Below are 16,706 nucleotides of genomic sequence, written 5' to 3' on the forward strand. Positions count from 1 at the left end.
TGGCCCATTTTTTGAAAATTTTCACCAATCATTTACATATGATAGTCTTTTAGACAGAGGGTGCAGGTGAATCCTTTTTCAGTATTATCATGCCATTGCTTAGGAACAGTATAAGAACTATCAATGAGTCTTGTGTATATTAACAATTGATCTGTTCTGTGGTTCTTTAATTATTAATTCATTGATTTTGCACATAATGCTTTTCAACTAACATTTTTTGATTATTTGCTGTCTTTTTTCCATTTAAAGCTTATTGTTTTAATAATCTTCACAAACTTGTTCTCAACAAATACAAATCGTGATTTTGCTCCAGAATTTTGCTTTAGATTGCCAATTGTTGGTGACTTTTTTAAATTTTTATATACTGTACTGTATAAAAGTAATGTACTAATGTTTGAATAGTGCTTTTATGAAAATCATCCATTCCTATCCTTTCTTTCTTTAAACATTCTTATTTGGTGAAGCATATACATTATCACTAGTTATATTACAGGCATACCTCGAATAACGAATAGGATGCGTTCCACGAAATTACTTCGTTAAGCGAAACTTCGTTTTCAGAGGTAAAAATACTATGGCCAGAATAGGGATACGTTCCTACGTAAAGAAAATGAAAAGCTTTTTTTTCGAACAAAGAAAAGTTTTATTAAATAAACAGTCAACTTACATACAAAGTGAAATCACATTTTAAAATACGAGTCTAAAGTTGTTGTTTATGCTCTTTTTCTCTTTCATTTAACAATTGCCTATACGGAGTTATTGCATTTAACACTGATCGCTTAACAATAACACTTCTTCCTAAATCAGGATCATTTTCACTAAAAAAATTTAAAACGTTTTCAATGTCATTTAAGCACCTTTTTAAATCTTTGGTTGTTAACACTTTTTCGGCAGGAACTTCTTTAACTTCGTCTTCATTATCTTTGTCTTCGTTGCTAACAAGGTTTTCTAAATCTTCCACTGAAAAACCATCATCTTCTGCATTCAATAAATTTCTAACATCCTCTTCATCGACATTTTCGAAACCTATTGATTGAGCCATCTGGATAACTTCATTTCTAATTTCTTGGATGTTATTTTCTTCTTCTAGTACAACTTCTGGCCATATTTTGCGCCAAACTCCATTTAAGCATTTCTTAGTGACTTCTTTCCAAGAACTATCAATGTTTTCAATTGCGTTTTTAATGGTGTAGTTTTTCCAAAAAGTTTTAACTGTCATTTCCTCTTTATCCTCTAGTTCAGTTAAACTGCTTAATGTTCGACGCAGATAAATAAGCTTTAAATGATGCTATTACTCCCTGATCCAATGGTTGAATCAGGGAAGTTGTGTTTGCTGGAAGAAACACAACTTTGACAGGAATGCATGTGTCCAACGTGTTAAGATCAGTAGGATGTCCCGGAGCATTGTCTAACAACAAAAGAGCTTTTTCTTCAAAGTTGTTTTTTTTGACAATACCGTTTTACTTCAGGACAAAAGTGGTTAACAAGCCAATCAGTAAATAACTCCTTGGTAACCCACGCTTTTCTATTTGCTTTCCATATTACAGGTAAATTCATTTTTATGTTACCTTTTAACGCCCTCGGATTTTCTGAATGGTAAACTAATAACAATTTTAATTTATAATCGCCAGAGGCATTTGATCCAAAGAGTAACGTTAAACGGTCTTTGGCTGCTTTGAACCCAGCAGCTGATTTTTCTTCAATAGAAATGAAGCTTTTTGTTGGTAGCCGTTTCCAGAACAAACCGCTTTCGTCAACATTGAACACCAAATTTGGAAAATTTTGACATTCAATGATTTCCTTTAGTTTTTCTGGAAACTTATTTGCAGCTTCTCCTGTTAATTTTACACTATGAATCCTGGCCCGTTTTTTAAATTTCTCGAACCAACCACGAGAAGCCCCAAAGGTTTCCGTAATTTCTTCAGTTTGTTTAGATTTCAGGTGATTGAACTGGAATATATTTTTTTTTTATGTTAAATGGGGCTTGAAACTGCCGACTTCGTTATATCGAAGCTTCGTTATCAGAGGTAACGTTAACCGAGGTATGCCTGTATTACTCATTTTTGAGAGATTTTATTCTATTTACTGATCTTTTTTCAAATTCCTCTAACAGCAGCAGCTTTCTCTCGAATTTGTTTTAGAACAGTAACTCTTGTCATAAAAAAAATTAGAAATACAGTGTAATTTCTTTTCCTTAACTATGTAGACATATTTGTATATGAGGTCATTTTTTAAATTTCTGGAGTTGGTTCAAACAGAATGGAGGGGTGAAATGGGAGGGTTTTTTTTTTTTTTTTGGCTAATGTGGCATAAGCTTGCTTTCTTGCATCGTATGCCAATACTAATGCTAGATAAACATGCCTAGAACAGATTAAATGTTTTCATTGCCATGAGCTCTTACTACTTCTAACCTACCTATTTCTGAATGACATTAGTTGCCAATAACTAATGAATGTGAGAGTGCCTACATGCCAATTTGATGTATTGGGCATTTCAATTTGTTTGAAATGCCCAATACATCTAAGGTCGCTGGATTTGTGAAATATAAATTCCCAGCAAATAAAATCCTTGAAATATCTTTAGTAAAGATGGAATTCATTTTAATAGAGGAGGTACGAGGCTGGTTGCTAATGCAGTAGGGTGAACATCGAGGGTTCAGGAAACTTACCATTAGAGCATCAGAGGAGTCATTTGAAAGATGGATACAGGTTGGTGGCACAGACCAGAAGAATACACTTGAACTCTCTTTGAAAGTACAAAGAGGGTTCATGTGATTTACCATATGCAGGAAAAGAGGTAAGAAAAAGGTATTTGGACTTCCAGCAGACACAGGCCATAGGGAAGGGCTGTATTAAGATACTGGAAAAGTAGAGTAAAAAAAAAAATCTAGCCTGTCTGTATAATTAATAGCAGGAATGTTATAAACAAAATTAATTTGAGATTCTGGTCAATTCAAATAATGCTGGCATTACTCTGAGATAACGGATAAATAATTTTTGTGGTGTTAGGGAGGGTCCAAATGGAGGGAAGAGGATTTATGCCTCTTATCAAAAGCTGCCCAAAGGCAACTAGGTCATTCAAAGAATCTGATCAATAGATGCGAAGTCTGTTGTGTGAGATGACTAGTGTTGAAGGAAAGAAATGGTGGGGATGTTTTAAAGCTAAAAAAAAAAAACTTGTAGACGTGATAAAAATCTGTTTAGGCATGTTGAATGGGTAAACAAGTGATTAGCTTGTTATTCGTAGCTTCAACCTTCCTCTTATTGACTAGGAATCCAGGCTGTGGAAGGTGGCGGGGGGGGGGGATGATTGCATGCAATGCACCCATGCCCTGACATGAAAGGAGAGCTCCAAAGCATTTCATAAATGTTATAGCATGGTTATTATTATTAGCCATATGATGCAAGGAAGCCTGAGGCTTATGCTGCACCAGCCAAAAGAAATTCCTGGGTTAACCTGAGAGAGAGAGAGAGAGAGAGGAATCGCCAAGAAAGAGGATGATGATATCCAGCTCACAACCCTGGGTTTGCCTAGCCCATACTCACCAGATGTGAGCCCAAAAGCGAGCCCCAAAACTAACCATGCACTTAGATACAATTGCATGCTCCTCCTGGCAATACATCAAGTGGGATTAGTTTTTAACCAGTTGAATGCATGTTATTTATTTCAGTATATCAGAGGTAATAAGAGCTTCAGATGTCCTTGATATGATTTTTTCAAACGATTCAGGCAATATCAGGATATGACATAAACCAGTAACAGGTAGCAACTTCAGTGTTATAAAATTGTAATGCTCAAATGAAAGGGTGTGTATGTATGATATGTATGTCATGATTAATATCATCATGCCAATGTGTGAATGACAAATCAGTACAAACCTTTCAGTGCATCTACCACAAAAAAAAAAAAAAATATATATATATTAAGAGAATAACAAAGTGAATGTAGCAATAAGAAAGTAGAAAACTGGGGAAGTGGTTCTTGTGCAATTTAAGGCAACAAATGCTAAACCTAAGCAGAGCACAGACTGTAAAGTGATAAGGGGAGAGGAAAACAAATAAAAGAACAGGAAAAAAAAGAGAGAGAGAATAAAGTGACAGACAGCGAGCAAAGATAACTAATAAAAATACATAATTCCATAAAAATTGATCAAATGAGATTGTTGCCACACACCTCACAAAATCGGCCTCTCATCAAGTGCCAACAGCCAGAATCACAAGCAAATAGCAACATTGTGTCTTCAATGTTATTCTCTATTCTTTTTTGTTTTTTCCCCCATTCTTTTATTCCTTTTTCTCTTTCCTTATTATATTATACACTCTTTCCTATCAGTTTGTTAAAGGGAAATCTAGTCTGGCCAATTTGATTGGATACTAGTGTGACATTAAGGGCAAGTTGCTGCTATGGATAAAGGGATGGTTTAGTGGGAGAAGGCAGAGTGGTAATCAATGCACACTGCTTTTTGTGGACTAATATTATTAGGGGAGTTCCTCAGCATTTGGTGTTGGGCCCATTGTTGTTTTCTATATTTATCAGTGATATTGATAGTGTGTCAGGCTTAATGTCCAAGTTTGCAGATGATACAAAAATTGGCAGGGCTGTTAATGACAGTATGCTACTGCAACAGGATCTAGAAAAGTTAGGCAGATGGACTGAGAAGTGGCAACTGAAGTTTAACATTGACGAATGTAAAGTACTGTATATATGTAGCAGTAACTCCGGAGTAATGTACCAACTGTGTAGTACTGTACTCAGGGTAGTGGAGAATGAAAAAGACCTGGGGGTAATTGTGCAGTCAGACATGAAGTTCTCTGAGCAGTGTAGACAGGCTGCCAGGACAGCTCAGGGAATTTTGTCAATGATATACAGAAATTTTGCTTGCAGTGAGGTGATTATCCCTTTGTATATGTTAAAGGTCAGGCTACACCTTGAGTAGTGCATACAGGTCTGGAGGCCTCATTTTAGGAAGGATATAGAGCTGCTGGAATGAGTACAAAGAAGGGCAACAAGACTGGTGAGGGGGACAAAGGGGTGCTCTTACCCGGCAAGTTTTCAGTTCTTTGAATTGCAGTGTTTGGAGACTGACTAGGCACCTGTGAGGTGATCTGATTGAGGTGTTTAAGGCTTTGAATGGTTTGAGCAAAACTCAATGCTGATGGGATCCTTCCTCTTGCTCAGATTATGCACTTGAGTGGGCATAAATTCAGATTGAGGAAGGAAGTTTGTATACTAGTTGGGCAGAAATTTGCCTTTAGCCAGTTAGTAATTGATTGCTGGAATAAACTTCCATCTGTTCTTGTGGAAGTTGATGGCTTTAATAGATTCGGGGAAGATCTGGACGGACAAACTTCTGGAGCTAATGGAAAAGTTTTTTTTTTTTTTGGCTGATGCTGCATAAGCTTGCTTTCTTGCATCATATGCCACTACTATATGTATGTATATTGTATCTCAATTTTGTTGTATTATATAAAGCACTTAAACCCTAAAAATAAATACAGCAAATTAATTAATGCTGTTAATAGAGTTATGGGTAAAGAAGTTACAAAGGAGCTTAGGTAAACTAAGCCAGCTTATGATAAGTGTTTGGCAAAGGGTGAAAAGAAAACCATCAAAGGCTGCTGTACTTATGTAAACACTAGAAGGAGGGGGATGAATTAGGTTGGCCCACTTGATACCAATGGTTTTACTGTTGATGATCCTGCTCAGGTTGCTGACAGATTGAATAAGTATTTTGATCTACATTCACACACGAGGAATGTTTTGAGAAGGGGATACCAGAAGTTTATTAAACTCCAAGAGGGGGCTAAATGATTTTGTGATAATAAAAAGTGCAAGAGAAATTGTTGAAGCTAAACATAAAAAAAAAAAGGCACCTGGCTGGGTGGGATCTATCCAGTTATATTAAGGGAGGCAGCAAAGGAGATAATCAAACCCTTAGCCATAATTTTGAGAGTATCTTTGGATTTAGGGTACCAGATGTGTGAATGCATTCTCACTCCATAAAGGGGATCAGAGGGTGACATGAGTAATTACATACTTGCAAGGTGAAGCTTCTACTGGTTAAAGAACTAATGCAAGATGATCTAGACAGGAGTACTGAAGTCGCAGCACGAATTTAAGGGTCGATCTTGTCTAACCAATTTGATTGAATACTATGGACAGTAACAAAGGAATTGGATGCAAAAAATAATTTTGATATTATATACTTTGATTTCAGGAAAGCTTTTGATACTGTTACATGTAAGAGGCTGCTGTATAAATTGGAGCAGTGTGCTGTTAGGGACAAGTTACTGCTATGGATAAAGGGATGGTTTAATCGGAGAAGATAGTGGTTATCAATGGACACTGCTCTTTGTGAACTAATGTTATTAGTGCATCATTGTTTTCTATATTTATTAATGAAGGTATGTATCAGGCTTAATGTCTAATTTGCAGATGAGATGAAGGCTGGCAGGGTGGCTATTGGTAGTAATCAAGGTATGCTACTGCAACAAGATCTAGAGAAATTAGGTAGATTTTGCTGAGAAATGGCAATTCAAGTTGAATGCTGACAAATGCAAGGTACTACATATGAGTAGCAGTAATATCAGATTAATGTACTAACTTTGTGGTACTACACTCGGGATGATGTAAAATGACAAAGACCTGCAGTTAATTATGCAATCAGATATGAAGTTCTCTGAGTAGTGAAGGCAGGCTACAAGAACAGTTCATGGGATTTTGTCAGTGATATACAGCAATTTTGCCAGCAAGGATAAGGAGGTGATTATCCCATTGTACTGCATACAGGTTTTGAGGCCTTTTATGATCTGTGGGTATGAGTGCAGAGCAGGGCAACAAGATTGAGAAAAGAGGGGATTGCAGCATCTGGAGACTATGCACCTGCAAGTTGATCAGATGGAGATATTTAAGGCTTGGATGGATTCAGTATGTTCAATGCTAATGGCAGTCTTCCCCTTTCTCAAGGCTACATACATGAGGGGACATAAATTCAAATTGAGGAAGGATGGTTATAGGATAGATGTGCAGATGTTTGCTTTCAGCCAGCAGGTTGTTGAGTGGAACAAGCTTCCTTCTGCTGTTATAGAAGTGAGTTGTTTGAATTGATTCAAGGAAGAACTAGACAAAGCATTAGCATTAGTAGAGGCATATGATGCAAGAAAGCAAGCTTATGCAGCATCAGCCAGAAAAAAAAAACTTCCATTTCACCCCTCCCCGTTTGTTCGAAATACCTGTCCATTGGAAGGGATGGACAGATGGTGTGGATAGTGGTTTTTTTTTTTTTTTTGCTAATGCTACATAAGCTTGCTTTCTTGCATCATTTGTTCCAATTAACAGTATTAATTAATTTCATGATCCAAGTATTTCCTAAGTTTAATTTAATAATGATATAACTGCATTTTCATTCCCCATGACAAAATGTTAATTTTGTTATAATTTGTGTTTTTGATATTTATTATATATATTATCATCAACAAAATTAACAAATATTCAAGACAGAAAATAATTATTGCATCAAAAACGAATACTTATAATTTTTTTAATGCACTTGACACCGCTTTGTTTATTATATTTGTCCTTTAATTTGAATTCTCCCATCAGATAGAGGTTTCTTGAACTGGGTAAAAGTAAAATCAAAATTATATTCCATAGTTTTTTTTTTTTTGTCCAGTGATTTAATTATTGAGAAAACTATTAAGTATTAAGCAATTTCTTTTACTCTGCCATGTGTTCTTTATTGAAGTAAAAATTTGATCAATCAGTGTTTGAATATGGAACTGATAGAATGACTTCTATATTTTAATAAAATTAAAATATATAATTAAAAGAAAAGGTTTTTTTTTTTGCTATTTCACTCAGATCAGACAGTTGACAACTCTAATTGTACCTCTGCTAAGATTACCAAAGTTGCCTTCAGAAGAACTAAGCATTTTGCTGTTGGAGATGAAATATGAATGTTTATAATTAAACATTAAATAAGTATATTCCATTACAAATATGATTAATAATCACCCAATTCAAATTGCCTACCAAAGAGTACTTGATTTGAGGATTCCCTTACTAGATTCAGGTTTACATAAATATTCAACAGTTTTAGTGTTAAACTGTTTTATATATGCTAATTCAAGTTCATTTCTCATTTCCTGCATTATTTTATACAGCTGTATCTATACTTTCTTTGTTTTTATAAATTTTATTAAACCATAATAACCTTATTCTGTCATTATTGCACCATTTAAAAAAGAAAAAAGGCAGTACGACAAGCTGAAAAATTTGTTTTTACAAATAAGCCATTAGAAAACAAATTCTCTGTGCAATAAACTATGTGCATACACAATAATAAAATTTTGGATATTGCAGATTATTTGTATATTTATCAAATACATCACTGGTAAACTTGTTTGACTACACACAAACAAATGATTACAGAATGAACAATCAGGTTGTAGAATTAGTTAAACCATGTCTAACTAATTAAGTGTCAAAAGTTAAAAATTAAAACATTTTTTCCATGAAAAATTTTCTTTTCATAAGTTTAGAAGTGTTTATAATTTTATCTCATCAACATCCAGTGATTGATAAGTAATAGGTAAAATGGAATATTATAAGAGGAAATGGAATGAGCCTTTCTGTTTAAAGACCACCTTTGTTGATAGATATTAACCTACTTTCGTATCAAGTATTATTGATATTCTAATACTTTATTTTATTCAGAATACTTCCTTTTTTTTCTATAAATATCTTCATTTTACAGACAGTGACTTATTGGAAGCAAGCCAGGTAAATTTCAATAAGGTTATCTCTCTCTTTTTACCTGGATATGAACAAGTCATTTTTTGCTCAGCCTCTGCTTATTTTAATTTCTTATTTGAAATTTCATATATAGTAATTGTAGAGTAATAATAAATAAAAACAATATAAAAATACTGTAGTTACTAACACCATGGAAATATATGAATACAGAGAAATACAATCCAATTTTTTATCTCTGTAAATTATCTGATCAAATCAGCATTTCTTATAAACCTGTGATTGCAGACATTTACTAATTATTTAAAATATGCCATGCTTAAATCATCAAGTAACCTTGCACTATTTGATCTCTCTGTATTGATCAACAATTTTTAAAGTTTTGACAAATCTTGTGTAAAACAGTAGGAGAAAAACTCAAGTAGAGAACAGTACGGAAAATGTTTGCTAAATACAAAAATTTGGTTATTTTTAGATATTTATCATTATTAAATTCATTCTTACCTTCTTTTATTGTATAAGTAATTGCAGAGGCATGGATTTCACCTTTTTAAAGCATCTTATTAGTTATTAAGAGAACTTTCTTAGTGTGTCCGTAGGAAACTCCCAGAACTGGATGTAGTCCTCTTCCTTGCCTACTAGCAGAGTGGACTTAGTCTCTTGTTTTCTTCCACATTTCCCTCTTTTCTCTAATCCCCTTCCTCATTGGTTTGTGCTCCAGACAGAACTTAAAACTGTCACATTCTGTAAATATTTATTTAACCTAGTTGTGTGTGCTTTGCCACTGCCACAATGCTGATAAAATGAATGCTTCTCAGTATTCGGTGATTTGTGAGGCTGATAAGCTAAGTGGGGAAGAGTCTCCTGCAACCCTGCTGAGACCTAAGGTCAAAGGTGTCAGTTTACAGTGCTCTTAGATAACTCTTACCTATTGGTAGTTTGTATTAGTTTCTTCTTGTTGCTGGTCCTGTCTCAACTTTGTGTTGGGTAGATTTTGATATTTTCAAGTTCTGCAAACAGACAAATGATTAAAATCAACAGGTGATACAAAATATCTATATATAAATAGTTAAAGAATTAGTTTTATCTGAATTAAGTAGCTTTTTCATAGTTAGATAAAAGATGTATGTTGTTATCAAAAGATGATAAAAGATGTATGTTGTACTTGTTATCACTTATCTGTAGTGTATAGTGGAAATAATTTAATTTATCTTTCAACCCTTTTATAAATGGGTTTTCAAAACCATATGCATGTTGCCCGTGGTCAGTTTTTTTTTTTTTTTAAGAGTAGAAAGTTTGTGAAAACAAACTGTATACATACATGCTCCTAAATATTAATATTTTAATTATAGCCAAACATTAGACTGGTACTATTGTCAGAAAAAAATTTTCTTTGCCATAATATCCTCTACATTTATATATGCACTATTTGATTCAGTTTCATCAACTTTTGGATATGAATTTAGGTAAATTTCTTAAATTTTGACTTGTGCAAGCCCACAATGTCTGTTTGTTTGTTAAATGAGTCACAAGTTCCTAAGCCAATTCTCAAAGCTATTATAAATATAAAAATGGCTACTGTTACATCAAAATACAGTTGATAGATGGCAGTTATGTCTCTGTAGAGTGTGAAGAGAATCTGCACACATATAGAGAGACAATTTGTTAATAGTGTGTTGACAAAACCTTGTGTAAGAAACCAAAGCAGTGTGTACTGCTTTCTTCCCTTTTCTGAAAACCCTTTAACCCTTTCACAAGCATGCACGTATACATGTGCATGCTTGTGAAAGGGTTAAACTCTGAAAATAATTATGAAACAAGCTTGTTCTGGTAAAGTGTCTTAAGATCACTAAGAATTGCGAAAGAATGGACTTTACTGAAGAGAATTTAATTCTGGACAAATAAGTTTGGTATGAACTAACATAAGTACAGTCAGAACAAATCAGCTAGCGTTCATGTTTCATTAACAACTATTTTTCCATTTGGACAAAACTATAACAGTTTTTTGTTCCTTATTAGAAAAGTTCCGTTGTTGGAACTTATATATATATATATATATATATCATATAAATGTAAGTAAATGATCTTTGATCTTTGGGTCATACTGAACTAGATAAAAAAATAAATAAAAATTATCTGTAGAGAAGAGATACTTCAGAGAGGTTAGAGAAGTTAAATACAGTTGGTCGTCGACTTACGACTGACTTCTGTTCTGAATGACAAGTCGTAAGTCAATCTGGTCGTATGTCGGCCATATATTTATTAACAGTATTTTTTAACCTTTCTAATCTTTTTATCATCTCTTAAATTTTTATCATTTTTCATTTTAAATACAGTAATGTTTTTATCTTTTACTTAGCGATACTGTACATACCTTTGTTTCTATGCCTAGGCTATCTCTCTCTATGAGGTTAAATTCAAGCGTTCTCTACATTTTAATTGGTTTATTATTCACACTGTTTATAAAAATACAAAACTACAATCTATAATTATATTGTACATAATGTGAAAAATAATACTGTACATAATGTACTGTAAACACAAAAATACAATCTAAAATTAATGTAAAAATTAATACAAATGAAATTTTATTTTTGCTTGTGCTGGGTTGGGGATCGTCAGTGTCATGTTCTTGAGTTGAGGTAGGAGATGTTTTCTTGATGAGGAACATGCTGAGCTTTGTTTGAACAGTTTTTCTTTATATATCTCATGATGGCAACGCACAGCATCTTGAATGGCACGTTCAACCTTTGTAAATCGTTCGACATTAGGATCCATTGCTTCGAAACTGGCGAGAGCTTTATTCAGTTGCGAAAAAGAATCTGATAAACCCTTTGCAGTGAATTTCTTTTCTGGCTCCTCTTTCTCTTCTTCCTCTCTCGCTTTTTCTTGTGCCACTCTCTGTGCTTCCAATTCAATCAACTCTTCATCCAAAAGTTCTTTTGCCTCATAATCTAGCAACTCCTCTACACCTTCTATTTCACATTCTAATTTAAGATATTTTGCAAGTTTAACTATTTTTTCTGTAATCACTTCCAGCTCCTCTCCTTTTTCAGATCCTTCAAATGTAGTATTCGCATAACATTTTTGACACTTTCCAAATTCCCAACATACAATTCTTGTTACACATTCCCATGCGGTCGAAATATTCTTGATACACTGAAGAATGTTGTACTACTTCCAAAAGTCTCGCAAATATGCATCAGAATCTGTCGCTTTGATGGCTTGTGTGAATGTCGTTCTGAGGTAGTGAGCCTTGAATGCTGAAATAGCACCCTGATCCATAGGTTGAATAAGAGCGGTTGTGTTAGGTGGCATAAAAACCACTCTAACATCATGATGAAGGTCATCCGGATGAGGGGGGGTGGCCAGGGGCATTTTCCATAACCAGTAAAATCTTGAAAGGGATACCTCTCTCCGCACCATATTCACGAGCCTGGGGAATAAAGCAGTTCATGAACCAGTCTTCGAACAGTGCTTGAGTCATCCAAACTTTAGGGTTTGAGCGGTAGTAAATGGGCAGTGTGTGCTTAAATGTACGAGTGTTTTCTGAATGATAAATGAGAAAATGCTTCAGCTTAAAACCCGCGGCATTCCCACCAAGCAACAAAGTTAACCGATCCTTAAAAGCTTTGAATCCTGTCATCCTTTTTGCTTCTTGGTGTATGTATGTACGATTAGGCATGCATTTCCATTGAAAGCCGGTTTCATCTACGTTGAATATTTGTTCCCGTAGATAACTTTGTTCTTTGATTAAAGAGTCAAAACCATCAACAAATTTTTTGGCTCCATCTTCATCTGCACTTCCTGCTTCTCCTGTGACATGTACATTATGCAAAGCAAATCTATTTTTTAAAACGCTTAAACCACCCAGTACTAGCCTGAAAATCTTCTGCGTAATCGTCTCCGGCATGTGATTTTAAACTCTGAAACAAACTTCTAGCCTTCGCTTGCACTGTGTGAAGGCTCATGGGTGTATTTTTATGTATTAAATCTTCCATCTACATAAACAACAATTTCTCCATTTCATGGATGGGTCCCTGTCGTTGGGCTCACATCTGGTGAGTGTGGGCTTGGCATGCCCAGGGTCCTGAGCTGGATATCATCATTCTTCTCTTCTCTTTCTTGGTGTTTCCCTTCTCTCTCTCTCTCTCTCTCTCTCTCTCTCTCTCTCTCTCTCTCTCTCTCTCTCTCTCTCTCTCTCTCTCTCAGGGTAACAGAAATTTTTTTTTTTTTGGCTGGTGAAGCATAAGCCTCGGGCTTCCTTGCACCATATGGCTAATAATAATAATAAAAATCGTAGACTTAATAGGTGCAGAACCTTTCACAGCTTCCCGAATTCTTTCTTTGTCCTTGAGTATCGTCGATACCGTGGAATGTGATAACTTCAAGTCACGTGCTATCGTATTCACTTTCTTTCCACCTTCATACTGCTGGATAACTTGCATTTTACACTCTAAATCAATAGTTTTCCTTGACTTCTTAGCTGGCATATGTGTAGATGAAGACATTTTCTTTTACTAAACATTTTATGGGTATTTCAGTAGAATTTTTTAATTAATACATCACACGCAGATGCTTGAAAGTGACTTGAGTGTATGTGCCTGGCGATGTCCTCAGGCCTCCCGTCATCGATGTGCCTCCTCACCTATGTTATGGGTGTCCTCAGTAGTGACTTCCTGATTTATTATTAATTTATTTATTATTATTTTTTTTTTTGTGGTCATAAGTCGAGGACCAAGTGTACTTCAGAGAATGATGTAGTGACCAAGGAACTGGATGCAAAAAATAATTTTAATGTTGTATACTTGGATTTCAGGAAGAGTTTTGATACTGTTGAACTTAATACTGCTGTATAAACTGGAGCAGTATGGCATTAAGGGCAAGTTACTGCTATGGATAAAGGGATGGTTAAGTGGAAGAAGACAGTGGTTATCAATGGGCACTGCTCTTTGTGGACTAATGTTATCAGAGGATACCCTCAGGATATTTATATTCATTAATGATACTGATGAAAGTGTATCAGGCTTAATGCCAAAGTTTGCAGATGATACAAAGGTTGGTTGGGTGGTTAACAAGTCATCAGGGTGAGCTACTGCAACAAGATTTAGGAAAATTGTGTTAATGGGCTGAGAAATGGCAGTTGAAGTTTAACATTGACAAATGCAGGGTACTGGATATGGGTAGCAGTAATCCCAGAGTAACTTATAAACTGTGTAGTTACTACACTCAGGATAGTGAAAAATGAAAAGGACCTGGGGATAATTATGCAGTCAGATATGAAGTTCTCTGAGCAGTGCAAACGTACTGGCAAAACAGATCATGGGGTTTTGTCAGCGATGTACAGAAACTTTGCTAGCAGGGATAAGGAGGTGAGATTATCCCTTTGTATGAAGCCATGGTTATGCTGCATCTTGAGTGTTGTATACACGTCTGGAGGCCTCATTTTAGGAAGGGTGTAAATCTGCTGGAATGGATGCAGGGAAAGGCAACCAGATTAGTGAAGGAATAAAAAGGTGCTTGTATCTAGAAAGGTTTCTGTTCCACAAATTGCAGCTTCTGGAGAGTAGGCACCTGTAGGGTGATCTGATTGAAGCATTTAAGGCCTTGAATGGATTGAGTAAGCTGAATGTAAATGGCATTCTTCTTCTTGCTTGAGACTACACACATGAGGGGACATAAATTCAAGTTGAGGAAGGATGGTTGCAGAAGAGACGTGCAGAAGTTTGCCTTCAGCCAGCAAGCAGATGGTTGATTGTAACAGGCTTCCATTCATTTTTGAAGTGGATAATTTGAATAAATTCAAGGAAGAACTAGACAATCTTGGAGGGTTTGGATGGGACAAGTGAGTTTTTTTTTTTTTGGCTGATGCTATAAAAGTCTGCTTTCTTGCATCATTTTCCACTACTACTATTACTACTTGAAAGAATGAAACAGGGTTTTCTGTAGTAGTACTACCACTGAAAAATATGCACGCATCATTCAGGTTAAACATTTAAACTAAGTTGCTTAGACCACCCCATATTCTATTTTTATTTATTATACAGAGTAAGTTTTTCATGAATGGTCTGTATATTTTTTTTTGATGTTGATTGTGTGGTCTCAAATAGCATTAGGTGATGAAATACTTCAGATTAAATGTGTAGATAAAAGTAATATTCATTCATATTTCTACAGCCTACCTTATATTTTTGTTTTGCTTTCTATTCTAGAAAAGTCTTGCATCTTTATCTGTCCTAAACAGGAATGTTTCAGATTCAACTGTAAGTATGCACATTTTAGTGTTTTGATGTATTATATGGCATTTCTAAAATTCTACAAAGTACTTTGAGAAATTTTCAAATATCATATTATTAGTTTATTTTCATTAGCATATAATTTTTAATTATATGAGACAGATGTATTTGAAAAGGTATATAAGAGTTACTATGTTTTGAATGTGATTTAAATGATATATAAAAGAGAACTATATTTTTTGGACACTGGAAGAAAGGAAAATATGGACAGCATATATAAGAGGTGCAAAAAACCGCAATGAGAACAAGACTAAGGATAACATAACTGCCATAATAGTAGGACAGCACTGATGGCAAAATGTGAGGATCCCTGGACACCTGCTTCTAACTCTCTTCAATAGGCAAGTGAAAATTTTCCACAAGCCCTTTGCTCCTCAATATGCAACTGGATTATTATCCAGTACTTTGATATCAGAGGAGTGTATGTAGGATCACTGAAACAGTGAGGTAAGAGCAAAAGAGACCAATCTTTTACTCTTTGCAAATGATTATCATTGGCAGAGATGATGCACAAAATTCAAAAGAAATCCTGGAAATGGAAAATTCTAAAGTTAACACAGAAAAAACTGATTGTGTAAGAGAGGAAACAGAGCAAGGAACTTTGAAAAGTAATCACAGAAGAGAGAAAAAGAGTGGAAGAATATATATTTGAGAAGTACATTGCAGAAGAGAGTTTATATGCTGCTTCTAAACATTCAACAGAAATGTATTAACTAAAGTGCATTTCTGTTGAATATTTATTTTCCAAGCCAGAATTCATGCCAAAGAGTGCATCATTATTGTATGTATTTAAGAACTCCATTCAGATGTATCAAACCTTCGTATACATTCATGATATTTATAATAATATTCAAAAGCTTTTACTGGTGTTAGTAAGATTTTAGTGAGTTATATAACTCTCTCCCTTTTATTACAACAGCTTAGTGGGTGCAAGAGTTGGCCAAGGTAAAGAAAGCCAACATGAGAACCACGGGAAACTTACCAGGCAAACTCGTTTCTCCCTGCAATTCTTGGTAAACAGATGGTGGGTGTTATCGGTAGTGGCAGTAAGAGTTGATAAAGATGTATTGGTTAGTTTTTTTCTCATTATTAAAAGCAGATTGTTGGAGTCCATGAGTGTAATGCCTTCACAGCTGAAGGGGTGTTCATCGCCCCTTCCCGCTGTTTTAAAATAGGAAAATGACTTATACAGATGGTGCATGTTATTGATAGTGGCAATAGAAGTCGTTTTCCTATTTTAAAACAGTGGGAAGGGGGGAAAACACCCTAAGACTGAGGCAGTCTGGAGGGTGTACCCATAAATAAATTTCAGCCCACTCACGAACTCCAGTAATCTGCTTTTAATAATGAGAAAAAACTAATCAATACATTATTATCGACTTATACTGCCACTACCGATAACACACACACACACACACACACACACACACACACACACACACACACACACACACACACACACACACACCCACCCCATCTGTTTGCCGAGAATGCAGGGAGAAACTGCGGTAGCAGGAAAACTACTTTACCCGGTAAGTTTCCTGTGGTTCTCGTGTTGGCTTTCTTTACCTTAGCCCATGAGTCTTTGTTTATAGGACATTCTGCATTTTTTTTTGTGGGCTAAAAACTCAGATGAGAAAATCTTATACCTATTCCTAA

The 16,706-nt window shown here is 35.1% G+C and overlaps 1 protein-coding gene across 1 annotated transcript in view; it reads left to right on the forward strand.

Moving 5' to 3' along the window:
- LOC150079541 (putative citrate synthase 2, mitochondrial) overlaps positions 1–16,706 on the forward strand; it is a 132,191-nt gene that overhangs the window by 10,166 nt on the left and 105,319 nt on the right. The window contains exon 2 of the mRNA XM_090383690.1: positions 14,964–15,014. Within this exon, the coding sequence (XP_090239816.1) occupies positions 14,964–15,014 (51 nt within the window). The remainder of the gene's footprint in view (positions 1–14,963; positions 15,015–16,706) is intronic.

This window comes from Mastigoproctus giganteus, chromosome 10 (genome assembly GCF_048544385.1).
Source record: "Mastigoproctus giganteus isolate SK-2022 chromosome 10, ASM4854438v1, whole genome shotgun sequence".
Lineage (NCBI taxonomy): Eukaryota > Metazoa > Arthropoda > Arachnida > Uropygi > Thelyphonidae > Mastigoproctus > Mastigoproctus giganteus.